The sequence below is a fragment of the Petromyzon marinus genome, chromosome 27, assembly GCF_048934315.1.
Source record: "Petromyzon marinus isolate PM22_M1 ecotype Great Lakes invasive population chromosome 27, UKy_Petmar_22M1.pri1.0, whole genome shotgun sequence".
Taxonomy (NCBI): domain Eukaryota; kingdom Metazoa; phylum Chordata; class Hyperoartia; order Petromyzontiformes; family Petromyzontidae; genus Petromyzon; species Petromyzon marinus.
In genome coordinates this window covers 4,011,137-4,033,240 of record NC_133693.1, presented here as the reverse complement: position 1 = coordinate 4,033,240, position 22,104 = coordinate 4,011,137, and the positions used below count along the sequence as shown (strand labels likewise).

Genomic DNA, 22,104 nt, shown 5'->3' with positions numbered 1-22,104 from the left:
GCACCTGTGTGCCTGCACACCTGGCTGTTTGCGCACCTGGGTGCCTGCACACCTGGCTGGTTGCGCACCTGGGTGCCTGTACACCTGGTTGGTTGCGCACCTGTGTGCCTGCACACCTGGCTGGTTGTGCACCTGTGTGCCTGTACACCTGGCTGGTTGCGCACCTGTGTGCATGTACACCTGGTTGGTTGCGCACCTGTGTGCCTGCACACCTGGCTGATTGCGCACCTGTGTGTCGGCACACCTGGCTGTCCTTACGCAGTGTGTCTGCACACCTGCCTACACATCAAAAGACCTTAACCTTAGAGAGCACCGACACACGAAACACACCTGTCTGGCTCTACACCTGTATAGCTATACACCTGCCTTAATACCTACCACACACACACACACCTGCAAGTGCGCACACCTGGCTGCCTGCTCACCTGTAACCCGAACTCTGTCGCAACTCAAAGCAAGGCTCCCTCGGTTCTCACCTGGCGGCCATTCACCTGCAGGAACCCACACCTGACACCTGACACCGAGCTAGCGCTCACATCTACCATTGCTGCTGGCCAGTTGGTGGTGGTGTGAGTGTGCTTGTGTAGTGAGTGTGGTGTAGTGAGTGTGGTGGTGGTGTGAGTGTGGTGTAGTGAGTGTGGTGGTGTGAGTGTGGTGGTGTGAGTGTGGTCGTGTGAGTGTGGTGGTGTGAGTGTGGTGGTGTGAGTGTGGTGGTGTGAGTGTGGTGGTGTGAGTGTGGTGTAGTGAGTGTGGTGGTGTGAGTGTGGTGGTGTGAGTGCGGTGTAGTGAGTGTGGTGGTGTGAGTGTGGTGGTGTGAGTGTGGTGTAGTGAGTGTGGTGATCTGAGTATGGTGGTTGAGTGTGGTGGTGTGTGTGGTGGTGTGAGTGTGGTGGTGTGAGTGTGGTGTAGTGAGTGTGGTGGTGTGATTTTTGTGGTCTGAGTGTGGTGGTGTGAATGTGGGGGGGGGGGGGGGGTGGTAGTGCGTGCGTTTGTGCGTGGGGCAGTTGTAGTGGCCAGCGCACTGCCCTACGAACCAGCCGATCCGAGTTCGATTCCCGTTCACGATCATTAAAACAGTGGGGAATATTTGAAACGGTCGTGGGCATCCCGTAGGTTGACTCAGCCTTAGATTAGTACCAAGTGTGGTGCGTAATTATCGGCACTGGGGAGGCCGAGCGTGATGTTCGCCACACCACCACCTCGTGTCCCGTTGCCCGCTTTCATGAGCTGTTCGCTCACGACACTTGCTCCGACAGTCTGCCAAGACTACAACAGGGGATCTTTGTGTTTGTGCGGTGTTTGTGACCAGTTAAACCAACCGCCGAGAAGACGTGGACACACCCACGGCCATCCACAATCTGTTGTCGTATGCTCCACGTGCCCGCCTCGGATATCTCCCATGCCTCTCGTTACTACCGCTGTGACCTCTCCGTCCGTCACCAACACATCAATACACTGCCCTGGGACGAGGTCGAGAGGTCGCGGCTCGTATGGGGGGGAGGGTGTGGGGGGGGTAGAATGAGGTCAGCACAGGATAGGAACGTTAAGAATGACAAATTCATACCGCCACTGCTCGTAGCCTTGACTCGCCTACAGCTCTCGCCTACACCGACTGTGCTGGGGGAGGGATGTGAGGTGTCGGTGAGGGATTCCCACTGCTTGACTATTCCCACTGCTTGCCCATTCCCACTGCTGGATCATTCCCACTGCTTGACTATTCTCACTGCTTGACTATTCTCACTGCTTGACTATTCCCACTGCTTGACCATTCCCACTGCTTGACCATTCCCACTACTTGACTATTCTCACTGCTTGACTATTCTCACTGCTTGACTATTCCCACTGCTTGACTATTCCCACTACTTGACTATTCTCACTGCTTGACTATTCTCACTGCTTGACTATTCCCACTGCTGGATCATTCCCACTGCTTGACCATTCCCACTGCTTGACTATTCCCACTGCTTGACCATTCCCACTGCTTGACTATTCCCACTGCTTGACTATTCCCACTGCTTGACCATTCCCACTGCTTGACTATTCCCACTGCTGGATCGTTCCCACTACTTGACCATTCCCACTGCTTGACCATTCCCACTGCTTGACTATTCCCACTGCTGGATCATTCCCACTGCTTGACCATTCCCACTGCTTGACTATTCCCACTGCTGGATCATTCCCACTGCTGGATCATTCCCACTGCTTGACCATTCCCACTGCTTGACCATTCTCACTGCTTGACCATTCCCACTACTTGACTATTCTCACTGCTTGACTATTCTCACTGCTGGATCGTTCCCACTGCTGGATCATTCCCACTGCTTGACCATTCCCACTGCTTGACCATTCCCACTGCTGGATCGTTCCCACTGCTTGACCATTCCCACTGCTTGGCTATTCCCACTGCTGGATCATTCCCACTGCTTGACCATTCCCACTGCTTGACTATTCCCACTGCTGGATCATTCCCACTGCTTGACCATTCCCACTGCTTGACTATTCCCACTGCTGGATCATTCCCACTGCTGGATCATTCCCACTGCTTGACCATTCCCACTACTTGACTATTCTCACTGCTTGACTATTCTCACTGCTGGATCGTTCCCACTGCTGGATCATTCCCACTGCTTGACCATTCCCACTGCTTGACCATTCCCACTGCTTGACTATTCCCACTGCTTGACCATTCCCACTGCTTGACCATTCCCACTGCTTGACCATTCCCACTGCTTGACCATTCCCACTGCTTGACTATTCCCACTGCTTGACTATTCCCACTGCTGGATCATTCCCACTGCTTGACCATTCCCACTGCTGGATCGTTCCCACTGCTTGACCATTCCCACTGCTTGACCATTCCCACTGCTTGACTATTCTCACTGCTTGACTATTCTCACTGCTTGACTATTCCCACTGCTTGACCATTCCCACTGCTGGATCATTCCCACTGCTTGACCATTCCCACTGCTTGACCATTCCCACTGCTGGATCGTTCCCACTGCTTGACCATTCCCACTGCTTGGCTATTCCCACTGCTGGATCATTCCCACTGCTTGACCATTCCCACTGCTTGACCATTGCCACTGCTTGGCCATTCCCACTACTTGACTATTCCCACTGCTTGGCTATTCCCACTGCTGGATCATTCCCACTGCTTGACTATTCCCACTGCTTGACTATTCCCACTGCTCGTACTATTCCCACTGCTCACAGAGAACAGGGAGGGGGACGTGTCACGTCAGTGATTTATTTTACGAGGAGATGGTGTTTTCTCACTTGTTTTCACTGTCATTTATCAATGATGCGCTCACAACATGGTGCACTTTCATCATATATACAATTGACTTCCGACAGGGCGTGCGCGATGCCCCCCCCCCCCCCAGAGCAGCCCTCTCCACTCGTTGTAGACAACGCGCGAGAAGCGGAGATGCTGTGCGGCTTCAATGGGGAGACGCCAAGCGTGGCGACCCGGGGTCGGACTTGGGGCTTGTGGTTGAGCGTTGAGGTCAGAGGCCAAGGGGTCAACTCTGGAGACCCGCTCGATCACCGCGGGCGAGGTTGTTCTGCGTTCGCGGTGAGCGAAAGGGACTTCACAGGCAGAGACCGGGCGAGCTATGGAGCTGTGTTGTGGAGCTCTGCTGTGGAGCTCCGCTATCGAGGCGTGCTGTGGAGCTCCACCGTGGAACTCCCCTGTGGGGCTCTGCTATCAAGTCCTACTGTTGAGCTCCACCGTCCAGCTCTGCTTTCCAGTCGTACTGTGAAGTTCCACCGTGGAGCTCTGCTTTCGAGTCCTACTGTGGAGCTCCACCGTGGCGCTCTGATATCGAGTCGTACTGTGGAGCTTCACCGTGGAGCTCTGCTATCGAGTCGTACTGTGGAGCCCCATCGCGGAGCTCTGCTGCAGAGGCGGAGTTTTCCATAGACCGGTTCGTCCGCATTTCAGAAACTCCCGCCGCCTTTCAGAGCGTTGTGTCTGAGCTCTGTTGCTCACGTCTGGACCATGCATTGTACCAGGCAGACTTTGCGGCAGTGAGCAGGAAACTATACCGGACTGATACGCCCTAAACAAGGCGAGGCAGACCTTCAGTTGCCTTTATAACTGCTGCTACCAGTCGGTCGCTCACATTTGCTCAAATCCATTCGGTGGTGACCCCGAGAGACAAGAGGGAACACGATATAGTTCTTCGGGAACTGTTGATGGACTTTTCTTGTCATCGCGTACAAAACAAAAGCCTTTTGTGCCGGTGTCTGTGTTGCGATCTGCTGCTGCAGAGCAGCCCCCTCCCCAACTCCCAGTGCCCCCCACCACCTGCCAGTGCCCCCCACCACCTCCCAGTTCCCCTCACCAACTCCCAGTGCCCCCCACCACCTCCCAGTGCCCCCCACCACCACAGCGCCTTATCAGGAACCCCAGCCAGCAGCCTCATGCAGGTCTAAAATCATTGTCGTCACCATCAGTGCATTCTTGACGGGAAGGTTGCGTGATGATATATTTCAGATATGAAGATTATCATGGCTCACCCTCACCTCCTCAAACCATGCCCCTTCTCACCACCCTCTTTTACCCCCCTCCCCTCCTGCTCCACCCACCGGGGCCAGTGACATGAATGTGTGTAATGACATTCAAGTCACGGAACTAGACTGGAGTAATGTTCTTCAGGTACAAGTGATGCGTTGCTTTGAGGTGTACTATTTGTATACAGGTTACAAGGTGACACCTGTAATGCAATCACATATTTCAATTATATAGAAATTAGACTCCGGTACTGGGCGCATGTGAAAAAGAGCTCAATAGCACATCGGATTCCTCCAATGTAAATAAAGGTTCTGATTCTGAGAAAGTTCACGTCGCTGACACTGTCCCCATTCTCCCCTCCCATTAACTTTGCGCAGACTAACCACAAACGTCGTTGTGGAGAAGGTAAACAACGAAATACAAAAATAAACAATAATTCATCTCCTTCCCGTATCTGTCCCTCCAAGCAAAAGTATTTTGCACGCATCCCATTCGCCACGTGTCAGTGATTTCACAAGCAACGTCGCCTATAACGTACACTCCCAGACTCGACTATTAAAACACTAAACTATTTTTGTTTATTTATTTAACCAGGTAAGGCCCACTGAGCTACGTAACTCTTTTTCAGAAGCGACCTGGCCACACATGACAGCTCAACGAAGTGGCCTATCAGGTGGACATTTATAGCAGCCAAATACTCGACACGCACATTGATTTTAAATGCGGAGGGGAACAATCGGAGGACCTGGATAAAAAAAAATTCCACGCGAGCACGGGAAAGAATATGCAAACTCCAACGTTACAGACGTCAGGTCGGGATCTAACCCACGAACGTCTTCTGTACCAGGCGAAGCGGGTAGCAAATCGCTGCCGCGATGCCGCAGACAGCCGTGTGGCCTTCAGAATCTGTACAAAATACGTTTTTTTGGTACTATTTACTTGAAGGGACACCCACGGGAAGGAGGCATGCATAAGTATTGCCTGCTTGATTTGATGGTGAATTGCAGACACGGTAACACCTACTCACTCGCCGTCTTCGCGGGCATCTTTTTTTTTGTCAGTGCGACGTTCTTCGCTCCATGGTTTGGCGATCGTGGCCACAGGGCGCGCACGGGAGGGTGCAGAGAGTTTCTGATCCTCCACTTGGGCATCGCCTTATCGCGTCGGATGTCCGCGTCGTCCGTGCGTCGTGCGGATCCGGTTAAGAGCAGAGATGCAATTCGTCGCCGATGTGAGACTTTGGCGGAAGTGGAACTCGCGTCGCGCAAACCGCCACGCTGTAACCACAGTCCCCACCGCCGGAGGGCTGTCACCCTGGGTTGTATGCAAAATGCTATCTGTCAGTTTAAATCGCGGTCCCCATTGCTATCTTGCGCCACCTCTGATCTCGTGTTCGTGGCCATTAGTTTAAAGACAGCAGGGACAAGCGCCCACGCTTAAGGCACAACGACGACTACGGATGATGATGGATGATGATGGATGATCACAATAATTATGACGGCCGTTTCCCAAGATTGCGCACGTACGTTTTAAATGCCCTACATATTCGCGTAATGATCATTTGGGTGGTGAGTGATGGGTAATGGGTTAAGTGCGGGTGAGGAGTGGATGAGGTGTGCGTCGTGGGTTCGAAGTACGTTCGTGGGTTCGATGTACGTTCGTGGGTTAGGTGTGGGTGGTAGGAGTGGGTGTTACTTAATTCTACGAGAATGTCTTAAATTCTCTGATCCTAATCTCTGGGCGCGTTCCGACTCTGCCCCTCACGCTCACGTGTGCACGCCCTCCCACGGATTCCCCGTCAGGTCGTAAACAGACTGCTGGGACGTGCAATTAAGTGAGCGCCTATTTAGGTCGGCACAGCAACACGACGGGGTGATGTGTGGCCAGCGCCTCGTCCTTGCCGCCTTTGTATCCCCAGCGCTGATGTTTACACACCGACCTCAGGGGGGGGGGGGGAGGGGAGGGGGGTGGTGGGCAGAACCGATTCAAATATTCACCACTGTTGTAGGTCGTGATCGGGAATCGAATTGGGGTCGCCAGATTCCTAACGCAGCGCGTACCGACTCTCAACGACAAAGATCCTCTAGAAAGCCTTGAACAGACTGTTGGGGCAAGTGCTGTTAGCGAGCACCTATGAAGGCCGGAACGGCGCACGACGGGTGGGTGGCCAGCACCACGCCCAGACGCCTTTGTCTCCCCAGTGGCAATATTTGCACATCGCATGAGGTACTCGTTTGAGGCTGAGTCGACCTAGGGGAGGCAACAGGACCGGTTAAAATAATCGTCACTGGTGTTGGTCGTGATCGGGAATCGAACTCGGGTGGCCAGGTTGGTAGCGCAGTGCGCTCACCACCACCCTTCACACACAACTCCCACACACAACTCCCACACACACGTGTGCATTCCTACCCGGGGGCAGGGGACGGGGTGTGTGTGCCTTGGGCAAAATCTACCCTTTTAGATTTGACTTTATCTCCACATAACCGTGCTGCGGATATACAACAATAGAAGGTATTTTACATGGCTTTTAAAAGTTTTTTTTATATAAAAGTTAACAAGAAACGCCAGCGCACTGATGATGCGTTTAGCCTCGGAGCATTGGGATGCATTTGCGTCTGGCAGCGCGAGTTACTTTGCTGCAACAATGAGAACAATTGATGTACATCTGCTGCCGCACATCATATGACCGAGAGCTGGAACGATAATTTCCTACAAATTATAATCGACTCCCCTATTTCGGTCGATAACACCCTTGAATATGCATTGGGGCCCCTACAGGCCTCCTCCATCACCTTCCGTCCAGCGGCACCCGTGGGAACGGACATCAGACATTATTTGTTCCCAAGTATTTTCGCGATATCCGGGAGTTCGAACCGACACTCGGTATAATAATCGTTGCTTGATTAATAAAAGGCACGGCATTGGTGATGCTGCTTCTGCGTTGGCAGTGGGTGTACAGGCAGTGGCCCGGATTCATAGCACATTGTGAAGAACAGCCGTTGGCCAACACGTTGCCTGCTATAGATTTGTTTTTTGTTTCCTATTAAGGCTGCGGAGTTATTGACGAATGTGTTGAGCTCCTCGATTAGTTCGACAGTCCAGCTTCTTGGGACGCGGTGCTGATTTCGTCTCTGAGTGGGTGGCCGATAGCAATGATTGTGTGCCTTATACACGTGGCGATGTCACGTCGTCACACGCACGGCATGATGGGAGGACCGCACCCTGGGTCACGATTTTGCCCTTTTTTGCTGTCTAGCAATCACGTCGCATGCACTGCATTGTCGCTGCTCGCAACTCTTCCGAGTTTTTTTTTTTCAATTACGTTCGAACTGTTGTTCCGTCGGTGTCACGTCACGAGTTGACGAAATGCGCGCTCGGCGCAGCTCCGTCGCTCGCGGCCCATCGCCCAGTGTCAGAGAAGGGCCATGGAAGAAGAGGACGTGACGGAACGACTTGTGAAGTCGCTTCTGACGTCCTCTTCGTCCACACTAGGGGCCACGTATTTCATACTCGCTGCAAATAATGCCCCGTTCAACCCAGGTCAACCAAACGAGACTTGATACGTTACCGAGCTACAAGTGAAATGAAATACCACATTTTACGTGATGGGGTTTTTTTTTATTGGACAGTAATTGGTGACCGGACGGTGGTGAGATGTTAACTACCTCGCCTGGTATACAGGAGGTCGTGGGTTAGATCTCGACCCTGACGCCTGCTGTATATTTGGAGTTTGCGTGTCTCTCTTCGTGGTCGCGTGGATATTTCTCAGGGTCCTATGGTGTTTACCTCCACATTTAGAAACACGCGTTTAGAGTATTTGGCTGCTATACATTTCCACATGATGGGCCACTTCGTTGAGCTATCATTCATGGCCAGGTTGCTTTTGAAAATTAGCTGTACAGTTCAGTGGGCCTTGCCTGGTAAAATAAAAAAGAATCAGTTTTACATGGGACCTTTGTTGCCAGTATCAAATTATAAGAATGTTGTTTACCCTTTCTGGCAATAAAACAGGTGTTGAGATACTCTTTGGTTCTTTCGGTAAAGTCACGTAGGTAGAAAAATCATGGATCACGACGTTTCGGTCGCAACACAAGCAATCGTCATCAGGTGGGACAACCACAACAAGTTAAAAACTGCTGAAGTAGACATGACCGAAAGAACCAAAGAGTATGGATTCCTGCAGTCACGAAAGCTTCAAATCTAGGTGTTGAGATGTTCAAACACCAAACAGGAATCATGTCTGCGTCAACCACACTTACTTGTGCTGAACATGCAAACAAAAACATGTCCCGGTAATATATACATTGTCTTTGAAACTGCCTGGTCTCCACCACAGATAGCCTTCCTTTAGGGCGTAGGACCAGAGCATGTTTTGCAGTTGCATCGCCTGCATACTCCACAGCTACGCAACTGCAATGGACACGTAATATGAACACATCATACACACTCTACATCGATACCCTATAGTCCATACACAGACACACCATATATAAACACACATGATGTACTTACATCGCATGCGTAGCATACATACGTACATACTATATACCCACTGTATATATGGTGCACACACTGCATGCAGGCACTTAACGAAGTGAGCTGCGTTGCATGACTGGTATAGCTCCTGGTGCGAGGAATGATTTGGGGGGTGATGGTGGGGGGGGGGCTGTCCACCCCCCCCCTCCATCTCATCATGACCCGGGGTATCGTAGGCCCCCTTCAGCGCGTGGGGCTCTAGTGCAGTTGTACCGCCTGCGTGCTCGATAGCGAGGCCACTGGGCAGTTGTATCGGTAAAATCTGGCTGCAAACAGAGACAATCAGGAGCGCTTTCTGGTTTGCTCATCCGCGACGAGGGGGAGGCAAGTGAGCAGAATGTCAGGAATGCGACCTTCGTTCTGAAAACTCCTCCGCGATGGGGGGGGGGGGATAGAAAAACGCTTGAGTCAGATTACGAATCTTTTTGTGTCTGCACACGAAATCAGATGCGGACTCTGAGAATGCGGATGAGTGAACTGGAAGAAAAAAAACCCAGCGGGGACCGTGCAGTCCGGCGAACTTCCCTTACGTCAAACGGAAGAGACAATTCAAACTATTGGGAAAAAAATATGTTCCATAAGAGGGGTTATTTATTTATTAATGTGTCGTTAAAATCTGGCTGTCGTCTGATGAAGCTAGTTGTATTTACTGGCGAAACTTTGTACTCGGATTGTAAATATTGTGGCTTGGATCTCCAACACACCGGCATGCTGTACTAGTGACGAATTGGCCTGCTCTATTTCCGTGACAACCCTTACTAGTTGGCTGTGTCGGGTGGTGGCGGGTTTAATGACACATTTACATATTTACGCGGTCTAACCCAAAAAAAAACTATATTACGGATGATATTGGTCGCGAAAGCCAACGTGTTAAACTGACTAACACCTGTTTTTAATTTTACCAGATAAGGCCCACTGAGCTATGTACAGTGAGGGAAAAAAGTGATCCCCTGCTGATTTTGTACGTTTGCCCACTGACAAAGAAATGATCAGTCTATAATTTTAATGGTAGCTTTATTTGAACAGTGAGAGACAGAAGAACAACAAAAAAATCCACAAAAACGCATGTCAAAAATGTTATAAATTGATTTGCATTTTAATGAGGGAAATAAGTATTTGACCCCTCTGCAAAACATGACTTAGTACTTGGTGGCAAAACCCTTGTTGGCAATCACAGAGGTCAGACGTTTCTTGTAGTTGGCCACCAGGTTTGCACACATCTCAGGAGGGATTTTGTCCCACTCCTCTTTGCAGATCTTCTCCAAGTCATTAAGGTTTCGAGGCTGACGTTTGGCAACTCGAACCTTCAGCTCCCTCCACAGATTTTCTATATATAGTTGGCAATAACTATCTCTCCGTATTGCTTTAACAGACGTTTGTGGCAAGTGCTGTTAGCGAGTAAACTAAAAACTAAACGATTTTATTTACCAGGTAAATCCCACTGAGGTATTTATACGTTAACGAAGTGGCTTATCACATGGACATTTATAAGCGGCCAAACAATCGAAACGCGTGCTTCTTATAAATGTGACGGGGGAAACCAGAAGACCACGGAGAAAATCCAAGCGACCTCGAGGAGAGCATGCAAACTCAAAAATATAAAGGCGTCAGTGTCGGGATCGAACTCACGACCTCCTGTATACCTGGCAAGGGAAATAACATCTCGCCACTGTGGCGTCCGCGATTCAGCGATGCTGCTGCTGCTTCTGCTGCTGCTGCTTCTGCTGCTGCTTTGCCAGTGGTGCACAATTAACAAAGAAACTACTCAAACAAACTAGATTTGAAGCTTGTGTGCCTATGTGTGTGTCTCTCTCCGTTTGTCTCTGTGTGAGTCTCTCTCTGCTTGTGTGTCTGTCTGTGTGTCTCCGTGTCTATGTTTTGTCTCTCTCTCAAATTTAGCAATCTTTGGAAGAACGTAATCAACCAGGTGGGGTGTTGACTGTTGTGTTGACCAACTCTCGGTGTTGTATTGCATTATATTTCCAAGTTTACTAGGTTTGTTTTCTCATGCATTTGTACCTGATGATGGTTGCTTGTATTGTAATCAAAACGTCGTATTCTATTATTTAATTACATTTCTTTTTTACGTGACTTTACCGAAAGAACCACAGAGTAGTTACTACTCAAACACATTCGTCAATAACGCTGCGTGGCCTTAAAAGGGGAAAAAATATATAGAAAATAGGCGACGTTTCGGGCAATAGCCCTTCTTCATCACTCTGGATGCTATGAAGAAGCGCCGTTAGCCAAAAACGAGACCAATCTGTCTGCTGTGAAGAAGGGCCATTGCTTAAAACGTCGCCTATTATAAAGGGTGGTCCAAAAGTCAGGACACAGGGTTATTTCATTTACTTTAACACTGTATTATCTTTTTTTATTATTTTTGCATAAGTTAATAATCTATCTATTATCATTAACATCTATTTTTCCTCTTCGTTTTCAGATGAAATTAAAACGATATAAAGCAAATGTTACTTAAGACGGAACGAGTTTTATTAGTTTGGCATGTGTGTTAAATTTGGCAGCGTGTACCAATCAGTTGCTGAAGAAGTTAATAACGTGTTTTACCCTGACAGATATATTGTATTTTCATCCCTCAGAAAAGCCATCATGCGTTTGAATGTTAATGGCAGTCAGTTTTAACATTTGTTAAACTAAATTAAATATCCCTATGTGATTTGTTAAAATAAATATAATCCGACGTGGCATGGATTTTGGGCAGCCATGTAGACATTTCCTTTTAAGGCCACTGTTATTGAAGAACGTGTGTGTTTTTGTTGTTATCAGCGCACTGGGAGACCTTTGAGTGAGCAGCTCTTGATCGACAATGATAATAATCGCGCAAAGTTATGCGGCGTCTGCTTGTGACCAAATCGACGGGAATGCGCCGGATCTCGTGAGACCTAGCAAGCTAAGCAGGTTTGAGCATCAATCGTCCTTTTGGGTTGGGTGACCACCACCACGATCATTGCATACAACGGGGCTGTAGGCTGCTTCGGGACTCCGTTGCGGCCATCACACAGTACTTTAAAGCTGCCACGTTATATGCTGCTCGTCTTCATCAACACGGTGGTCAGAAGCCACGACCCGCACGGCGTAGGAGGGTCGGGGGAGTTGGTGGGGGGAGGCTCTCATCCAGCAGTGGATAGACAGCAGGTGTGGTGTACATGCAGGCGGATAGAAACACAGGGTGCTTCAACATGTTTTTAACATTTAGATAGGACTATCGGCATTGTTGCAAATTCTCAGAAGCGTTAACTTTTTTTTTAAGCACCCTGTACAGTGTACACTGATGAGCTCAACTGACGACACGAATCAATAAATCAATCAACGGGCGCATAATCGATTCGCCCACGTTTACCGGCTGTGACTCGGTGCAAATTGGTTGTCTTGCAGTACTTTATTCAATTGCGTCACATTTGTCCCCCCCCCCCCCCCCACGATCCAATCCAGATTGTCCTGTCGGCATCATTGCATGGGCTCACGTTACCCATTCGTAACGAATTATAATCTGGTGATGCGCGATTTAAAGCTTTCGTGACTGCAGGGATTCATATTATTGGTTCTTTCGGTAAAGTCACGTAGAAGGGAAATAATAAAATGATAAAAATAAAACAATGTAATAAAAAAGTAGTTTTTATTATATTATATTTGATAATTCAATACATTTTTTATATTATATTGTTTTATTATTATGTTTTATAATAAAATATTTGTTTTATTATATGTTTTATTCATAATAACGGTTTTTGGGTTAGATCGCGTTTATTTATAAATGTGTCGTAACCCTCCACCACCCGACACGGCCAATCAGCAAAAAAGTGTCACGTTGACAAAAGACAAATAATTCACTACTTTAGCCCACCGGTGTGTTGAAGAGTGAATCCACATTTACAGTTTGAGTACGACGTTTCGCTGGTAAATACATCCAGCATCATCGGGCAATTCGCCAGAATGGTAAAGCCCTCGCTTGCTCCCGGTTTTATATAGAGCAGCAGGGTGACGTCATCACTTAACCAAGAATATGGTAATGCGCGGTTGCTGCTTGCTGCTGCTGGATTGGGCTGGCATTGGTGCACAAACACAACACCGACAAGAAAACTCACTGCAAGACGCCTATGCTATGAACTAAACTATAAACATTTTTTATTTTTATTTTATTTTACCAGATGGAGCCCACTGAGCTATTAAAGCTCGTTTTCAGAAGCGACCTGACCACAAATGATAGCTCAACGAAGAGGCTTATGATCGTGTGGAAACTTAGAGTAGCAGCCCAATACTCTCAACGTACGTTTCAAACTAAAAATATTAAGTTTTAGAGAATGAAATGGGGGTCACAAGTTAAACTAAACTATTTTTTTTATCGACCAGGCCACAAATAATACCTCCAGGAAGTGGCGTATCATATGGAAATGTACAGCAGCCGAATACTCTAAACGCGTGTTTCTAAATGTGGAGGGGAAAACCGGAGGACCCGGAGAAAAATCCACGCGACCACGGAGAGAGAAAAACAAACTCCAAATATAAATCAGGCGTCAGGATCGGGAGCGAACCCCCGAACCAGCTATATACCAGGCGAGGTAGTTAACATCTCGCCACCGTGGCAAGACGCCTATGCAGTGGTAAACACCGGCCGGATGCGAGAAAAGTTGGCAAAAGTTGCCCTCCACGTTGCGGACAGGTCAGCTCTGTGCTTGACCCTTATCCGTTAAGCTGCGGAGCAGCTGGGGTCGGCGGCCTGCGGGTCGGCAGCCGCATGCGGCTCTCTGCGGACTGCTTCGTGACGCAATGTATGCACTGCAATGTGCAATATTCACGTGGCATTGCGGCTCTTGAGATACTTCGCTTCGTACCCAATTCTCGCGAGCACCTATAAAGGCCGGAAGAGCACACGAGAGGTGTGGTGGGTGACCCAAGCACCACGCCCGTTCGCCTTTGTCTCTCCAGCGGCGATGTTTATACACCGCACCAGGTACTCGATTGAGGTTGAGTCGACCTAAGGGGTGGCCCAGGACCGGTTCAGATAATAATCGTCACTGGTGTTGGCCGTGAGCGGGAACCGAACTCGGCTCGCCCGGTTCGTAGCGCAGCGCGCTAACCGCTACACCACCGCCCCCCCAAAGATCCCCTGTATAACCTTAACAAACTGTTGGGGCAAGTGCTGTTAGCAAGCACCTATGAAGGCCGGCGCGGCACACGAGAAAATTAGTGGCCAGCACCACGCCCGTTCGCCTTTGTCTCCCCAGCGGCGATGTTTACAGACCGCACCAGGCGCTCATTTGAGGCTGAGTCGACCTAAGGGGTGGCCCAGGACCGGTTCCGATAATAATCGTCACTGGTGTTGGCCGTGAGCGGGAATCGAACTCGGTCGCGCGTCCTCTTGGTGTGTTGGGAGTCAACTTCACCAACTTGCCTCGCCTACTCGGCGTGGCGTTTCCTTGCACCGCAGAGCGGGTCTCAGGGCACTGATTCCATCCCACGTCCAGTCTCCGCCGCGTCTCAGCAAAGTGCTTTAGTCAAACACCAGCGACTACAACTACAACAACAAATACAACAACTACAACAACAACCAACATTCCTTTCTTAACGATAGAGCGGGGCGGCATTTCGTGATGGAGAGAAGGGTCCACGGAAGCCGATAATTACAAGAGAGAACTGCAGTGGATCATCGATTATACTCGATTATAATCGATTTCAATCGATTATTTAGAGATGATCCGGCGGCTTGTGGTGGGGGAAAGGGGGTGCCAGATAAAAAAAAAACTCCGGATAATCACCAATAAAATTTAAAATAAAATAAAACAACTAAATTAAATCACGTTTCGGAGGCAACACAAGCTTCCGTCTTCAGGTGGAACAGTCACAGCAAGACAGCTGCATCAAGTGGAGAGGCTCTGTGAGCCTCGAGGTTATGTACAGGAAAAAAACAAAGAGTATGAATCCTTGCAGTCACCGAAAGCTTCAAATCTAGAATTAATCACCAATAAGTATTTTTGCACATTCTTGCATGACAATATTATGTTTAAAAAAAAATTGTTTACTGTGTGAAACTGGCATAAGTAAACATACAAATAGACACGAATAATGATCCTCCTGTAAAACGTTGCCGTGTTTACCGTAGCGTTCTTACCACTCCAATCTCGAAGGCGGGGTGATGTATGAACGTGCACCAGTTTCATTAAGTTGCATGTGGTTGGAAGCAGCCGCCGGAATAATCGCGCGGTGCCCTATAATCGATGATCAACTGCATATTGCAATCGTTTAAGTTGTATGTAGTATATAATGTACTCTATACATATAATATTCAACACTAAAATCGAGCATATATATTTATTTATTTTTGTCACGCTGCACAGTCACGATCGCCGGACTGGGTCACTGCCTTTGGATCCCGGAACGCCGGGTCGCTCCCGGAACGCCGGATAACGCAGGCGGATAGTCGCGCGTCGTGCCCGATATGGGACGATCCGCTTCGCTTCTGATATTCCTTCAGAGCGACCTCCGTCCAGGGTCGCACGGGGTTGTAATTACGGCGATGCAATTGCCACCGCGCCCGTAATCGCGCACATTGGCGTCGTGAGTGATTTATAGACGAGTGCGTGGATGCGTGGGGGGGGGGCGGTGGTGTAGTGGTTAGCGCTATGCCGCGCTACGAACCCGGCGACCCGAGTTCGATTCCCGCTCACGGCCAACACCGGTGACGATTCTATCTGAACCGATCATGGGCCTCCCCTAGGTCGACTCAGCCTCAAATGAGTACCTGGTACGGTGCGTAAACATCGCCACTGGGGAGACAAAGGCGGCCGGGCGTGGTGCTGGCCGTCCACCCCCTCGTGTGCCGTGCCGGCCTTCATAGGTGCTCGCTAACAGCACTTGGCCCTACAGCCTGTTAAGGCTACACGGGGGGATCTTTGTCTGTGCATGTCAGTGTGAATGTCAATACAGTACGTGAGTGTGTGTGGGTGTGTTCGTTCGGGAGCGGTGGTTCAGTTATTGGCGCACCGCGCTACGAAACCGGCGACCCGAGGTCGACTTGACCTTCAATGAGTACCTGGTGCGGTGTTAAACAAAAAACAAACCACTGTCTGCACTGGAGATACAAAGGCGGCCGGGCGTGATGCTGACAACTGTTACCTTCTTTGACACTTCCGACTTTCGCGCCTCAACAAATGCCCCGAGCAGCGAGAGTGGAAATGTGAGCGTGGGGGTGGGTGAGCGTGGGTGAGCGTGGGTGAGCGTGGGGGTGGGTGAGCGTGGGGGTGGGTGAGCGTGAGCGTGGGTGAGCGTGGGGGTGGGTGAGCGTGGAGGTGGGTGAGCGTGGGTGAGCGTGGGGGTGGGTGAGCGTGGGGGTGGGTGAGCGTGGGGCTGGGTGAGCGTTGTGGTGGGTGAGAGTAGGTGAGCGTGGGGGTGGGTGAGCGTGGGGGTGGGTGAGCGTGGAGGTGGGTGAGCGTGGGGGTGGGTGAGCGTGGGGGTGGGTGAGCGTGGGGGTGGGTGAGCGTGGGGGTGGGTGAGAGTGTTGGGTGGGTGAGCGTGGGGGTGGGTGAGAGTGTTGGGTGGGTGAGCGTTGTGGTGGGTGAGCGTGGGGGTGGGTGAGCGTGGGGGTGGGTGAGCGTGGGTGAGCGTGGGGGTGGGTGAGCGTGGGGGTGGGTGAGCGTGGGGCTGGGTGAGCGTGGGGGTGGGTGAGAGTGTTGGGTGGGTGAGCGTGGGGGTGGGTGAGAGTGTTGGGTGGGTGAGCGTTGTGGTGGGTGAGCGTGGGGGTGGGTGAGCGTGGGGGTGGGTGAGCGTGGGTGAGCGTGGGGGTGGGTGAGCGTGGGGGTGGGTGAGCGTGGGGCTGGGTGAGCGTGGGGGTGGGTGAGAGTGTTGGGTGGGTGAGCGTGGGGGTGGGTGAGAGTGTTGGGTGGGTGAGCGTTGTGGTGGGTGAGCGTGGGGGTGGGTGAGCGTGGGGGTGGGTGAGCGTGGGTGAGCGTGGGGGTGGGTGAGCGTGGGGGTGGGTGAGTGTGGGGGTGGGTGAGAGTTGGTGAGCGTGGGGGTGGGTGAGCGTGGGGGTGGGTGAGCGTGGGGGTGGGTGAGTGTGGGGGTGGGTGAGAGTTGGTGAGCGTGGGGGTGGGTGAGCGTGGGGGTGGGTGAGCGTGGGGGTGGGTGAGCGTGGGGGTGGGTGAGAGTAGGTGAGCGTGGGGGTGGATGAGCGTGGGGGTGCGTGGGGGTGGGTGAGCGTGGGAGTGCGTGGGGGTGCGTGGGGGTGGGTGAGCGTGGGGGTGCGTGGGGGTGGGTGAGCGTGGGGGTGGGTGAGCGTGGGGGTGGGTGAGCGTGGGGGTGGGTGAGCGTGGGTGGTGTGCGTGAGCACTCACAGAAACATTGCGTTGTGTCCGCAGCTTTCCCCCTTGATTGTTGGCTAAGAAAACGCATGGAGGGGTTTGTACAAAGACAAGAATCCCACACGAAGCCTTTTAACAGACTGTGATGTTAGCGAGTACTTATGAAAGTCGGTGACACAGCATCACGCCCGACCGCCTTTGTCGCCCCGGTGCTGATGCTTTACACACACACACCGCACGTCAGGCTGTACTCATGTAAGGCTGAGTCGACGCAGGTTTCAGATAATATCGTCACCGGGAGTCGAACTCGGCCGGCCGGGTTTGCAGCGCAGCGCGCTCACCGCAACGCTGCCGCACCCCCAACACGCGCACAGACAGAGACCACTCGCACCCCGCGCCCCGTATCGCCTTGACAAGTTCAGACAACCGAGCAAACACACGCGCAAGCGTTTCCCCTGCGTCAACCCGGGGCGTTTAAACATTCGCGCTTTTGTATTTATTTTGCTGCTGCTGTTGTTGTTGTCTGTTTGCAGATGAGCGTGAGCGCGTCCAGAAGAAGACCTTCACCAAGTGGGTTAACAATCACCTGCAGAAGGTAGTCCCCGCCGCAACAGCTCCCCCACCACATCATCGCCTGAGCAGACTGTTGGGGGCGAGTGCTGTTAGCGAGCACCTATGAAGGCCGGAAAGGCACACGATGAGGGTGGTCAATACCACGCCCGACCGCCTTTGTCTCCGTAGTGGCGTCGTTTACACACCGCCGCACCAGGTACTCATTTGAGGCTGAGTCGACCTAGGGGAGGCACATTGCCGGTTGAGATCATCGTCACCGATGTTGGCCGTGAGCGGGAGTCGAACTCGGGTCTCCGGGTCTCCGGGTCTCGTAGCGCAACCACTACACGACCGCTCCCAACCCATCACCACCATCAACACCACCGCCACGCACTCGATCCGGTGGCCGCGATACGCGATACTACGATATACGATAATAGATTCATCCGTTTAGCTCCATCAACATCTTTATATCAGAATCTTTATTTATCCCGGAGAAATCCGATGAGCTATTAAGCTCTTTTTCACAGATGTCCAGTAAGGGGTGAGTCAGAAAGTTACAACAACAATACAAACAGCACGACTGGAGTGCAAAGTCTAGGAAAAGTCAGCAAATCGCTAAACATAAATACGCCAAGTACAAATTGCATATCGTTGTCGTACCACGATTATCGTTGCTCATCTTGCTATGTTTTTTTATGGAATATTTTACCTGATTCTATTGTAATGTGAAAGTTGTGGGTGGGTGTGATAACCCACCAAAGCAGAATGTGAACTCGCAACCGACAGATCCAGGAGCGAGCTTCTCTCAGCTGCCGAGCCACCTGGCGTGGTTTAATCGTTCCGCTGTTGCAAAATAAAAAAACGGTTACCACAATAATGGAACCGCATCCGTGAAAAAAATCACAACCAGACTCGGTCCTGGACCTCTCCCTAGGACGACTCAGCCTCAAATGAGTACCCGGTGCGATGTGTAAACATCGCCACTAGGGAGACAAAGGCGGTCGGGCGTGGTGCTGGTCACCCACCCCGTCGTGTGCTGTGCCGACCTTCATAGGTGCTACTCGCTAACAGCACTTGACCCCACCGTCTGTTAAGGGTACACGGGGGATCTTTGTCTTTGCGGTGGTGGCGGGGCAGCGTGGGCAAAGATGCCAAAGGCAGATTGACATTGGGCGTGAGGCGCGTTCGGCCGGCATGGGCAGGGTCGCGTCTGCCGTGATTACGACGAGCGAGAGACTTCACTCCCCCCACTCCCTTAACCCAAACCCAGCCAGACGTGACGGCGGCAGACGACGCGACGCACGGTCGAGACGGCTTACACGCCCCCCCAATCCCCCTAAAAACGTACGAAGCAGAACGCGCAAGGACGCCCGTCTCCCCCGCGAACGCATCCATCCCTTGCAAACATCCGAACGCATCCATCCCTTGCAAACAACCGCGAGACGAACCACGGCGCCCAATCAACACGCCTAGAAATGACAGATGGTTGGTGATACTTGTTGCTGCATTGGCAGTGGCACGCAGGCATGAATGTCATTTTTTTAAAAAAAGTACCACATCATTAATAACACTGTGACCTTAACACGAAAACAACAAGAGGTGACGTTTCGGGCAATGGCCCTTGTTCACTGCACATTATCAAGAGGCCAGTGGACCTATGTGGCGTAGTCAATTGGTCCCATGTGGAGCAGTCATGAAGGCTATAGGGGATGGGTGTATATTGCTTTCCCCCACTGCCAAGATGTATGGGTGGGGTGTTTGGAACCCCCTCCTGCATTGCTACGCCAATGCTCGCCCATGAAACACCCATGAGGGCTCATTTACACACACGTGGCCCTCGTTTAAACAATCGTGGATGGTGCACCGATCATTCGGCGTCATGGACAACACTTAACTCGATGTGAATAGCAGATGTGTCGCTCCCATTATCGTGCTTTCCTCGCACCGTGTCGTGGGGTGGTTGGCTGTTTTGACCGTACTTCACCATGATGGTCAGGTGGGAGCTTAGAAGTACAACACAACAACAATACAATTTGCTGCACTGCCTTCTGCTGACTGCTTAACCACGTCGTGTCGTAGCTCAACCGCGCGAACCGCCTGCAACGCGCCGACATGCCAGGCACGGGCCTTAACCCATTCCTGCACCGTCTAGGATAAACCCTGCCGAGCTTCCACGATCTCTGACGAGTCCGTGTACATCCCCGGTCATTTGGGCACGTCCTTCCCTCCCTCGCGGATCGTAAACTTCGGGCGCTCCAAACTCTGGCCCGCCCGAAGACGGTATAGCAAGTGTGGTGGATTAATCTCCACCTGTTCCAAGCTTTGTGGGATAAAGTGGTGCCTGCCCCCACCACCCCCCCCCCACCCCTCAAATGCGTGGGCTTTCTGTGGGCAGCCCAGTTTCTTCCCACACATAAACACTCGTTCATTTGCAAACACCTTTACATATAGAGGATCGCCTTTCCCGTTTGTTCATGGTTCCTCCTCGCACCAGTGAGTCAATTCTTCAAAACTACTCAATTGTGTTTAATTTGTTGTCCGTCCTCCGTACCTCCGATTAGTTGGCTACGTACGGTGCGAAAGAAGTTCAGCATACGTACATAACACGAGTCGTTCTATCTCTCTCTCCGAGAGCGAGCTGATACTGTGCAGAGTTTTAATTATTATTATTGTTATTCCGTACGAACGTTCCTTCTTTCTCTCCCCCTTCAGGTGAACGCTAAAATCTCCGACCTCTTTGAGGACCTGCGAGATGGACATAACCTCATCTCCCTGCTGGAGGTCCTCTCCGGAGAGAAGCTGGTAACCGCACGAACGCACGATGCACACAAAACCAGCACACCCGCACCTCCGTTAGCACGGTTGGCTGTGTACGGTGCGATAGAAGTTCAACGAACGTGCATGCATGGCACGGCAGCTAACTCACGTGGCGTCGTGCGCACTGGGTCGTGGCCGCGCGTCCATTCGGGTGGCCACTGAGCCGTGCGCTAATTGGCGACCCCACCGATGAGTGAGCCCCACCGTTAGTGCGACCCCACCGATAACGAGTGACCCCCTGTCCGCGTGCGTGACCCCCACTGTTAGTGCGACCCCACCAATAACATTGACCCCCTGTCCGCGTGCGTGACCCCCACTGTTAGTTTGACCCCGCCGATAACGAGTGACCCCCCTGTCCACGTGCGTGTGCAGCCCCGAGAGAAGGGCAGCATGGCTTTCCACAAGCGCCAGAACGTGCAGTTCGCTCTGGAATTCCTGCGCAATCAAAACGTGAGTGCGCCGCCCGCTCCGAACTCCACACTCACACAAACGCACGCCACAGGTACCTTGACGCTTGAAACATAAAATCATAATAACAAATCCAGGTTCTTAGCTCTTTTGGTAAAGTCACGTTGAAGGGAAACAATAAAATAATAATATATATAAAACAATAAAAATTCTCACGACGTTTCGACCATAACACAAACGGTCGTCATCAGGTGTGAAAAAAACAACGGCAAGAAACATTTGAAAGAAGTGTCGGTTTGCATTAATTTATTTATTTTTAAACGGTGTATTTCTTTATTTATAAAAAAAAACGTCAGCGCCACGCGCAGCGATTTGACAGTTTATTTAGAAGGACTAGTCCATCTATGTTCTGAAAAGAGGAGGGGGGAGACGAAAAATTAATGTATGCTGTCTGAAAGCCACTGTAAGCGTGAACAATCAATTAAGGCCTGAAATGGTTTATCAAATCCTTCCAATGATTGCTAAGCCAGAATCCATCTTCTCGGTTGAAATTGTCTCTGTGCTTGTATATGTGGATAGCCTCATGAACGAATCTCTCATGGTAGCCAGATGGCTTACAAAGAACCTCTGTCTTGGAAAAGTCAATGTCATGTGAGCCTACTGAATTATAACAATGATCTGCCACGGCCGAGGTGTTGGTCCTACCGTGTTTAAGGTCTGCTTTGTGTTCACGAATGCGGTCCGAGACATGGCGTTTGGTTTCTCCAATATAACTAATACCACAGAGGCAACTTAGTTTGTAGACACCAGGGTACTGTATGTCCGGAATCACATCTTTTACAGAAAGAACCAGATCACGGATTTTATGTAATGTGTTGAAACGGACCTGGATCTTGTGATTGTTCAAGATTTTGGAGATCTTTTTTGTGATCCCCGCAATGTAGGGTAAAGTGATGG

At 50.9% G+C, this 22,104-nt stretch overlaps 1 protein-coding gene across 1 annotated transcript in view; it reads left to right on the top strand.

The window, feature by feature from the left end:
- Positions 1 to 22,104, top strand: part of EPPK1 (epiplakin 1) — a 60,226-nt gene that overhangs the window by 379 nt on the left and 37,743 nt on the right. The window contains exons 2-4 of the mRNA XM_032961375.2: positions 17,901 to 17,962; positions 20,635 to 20,724; positions 21,112 to 21,189. Of these exons, the coding sequence (XP_032817266.2) occupies positions 17,901 to 17,962; positions 20,635 to 20,724; positions 21,112 to 21,189 (230 nt within the window). The remainder of the gene's footprint in view (positions 1 to 17,900; positions 17,963 to 20,634; positions 20,725 to 21,111; positions 21,190 to 22,104) is intronic.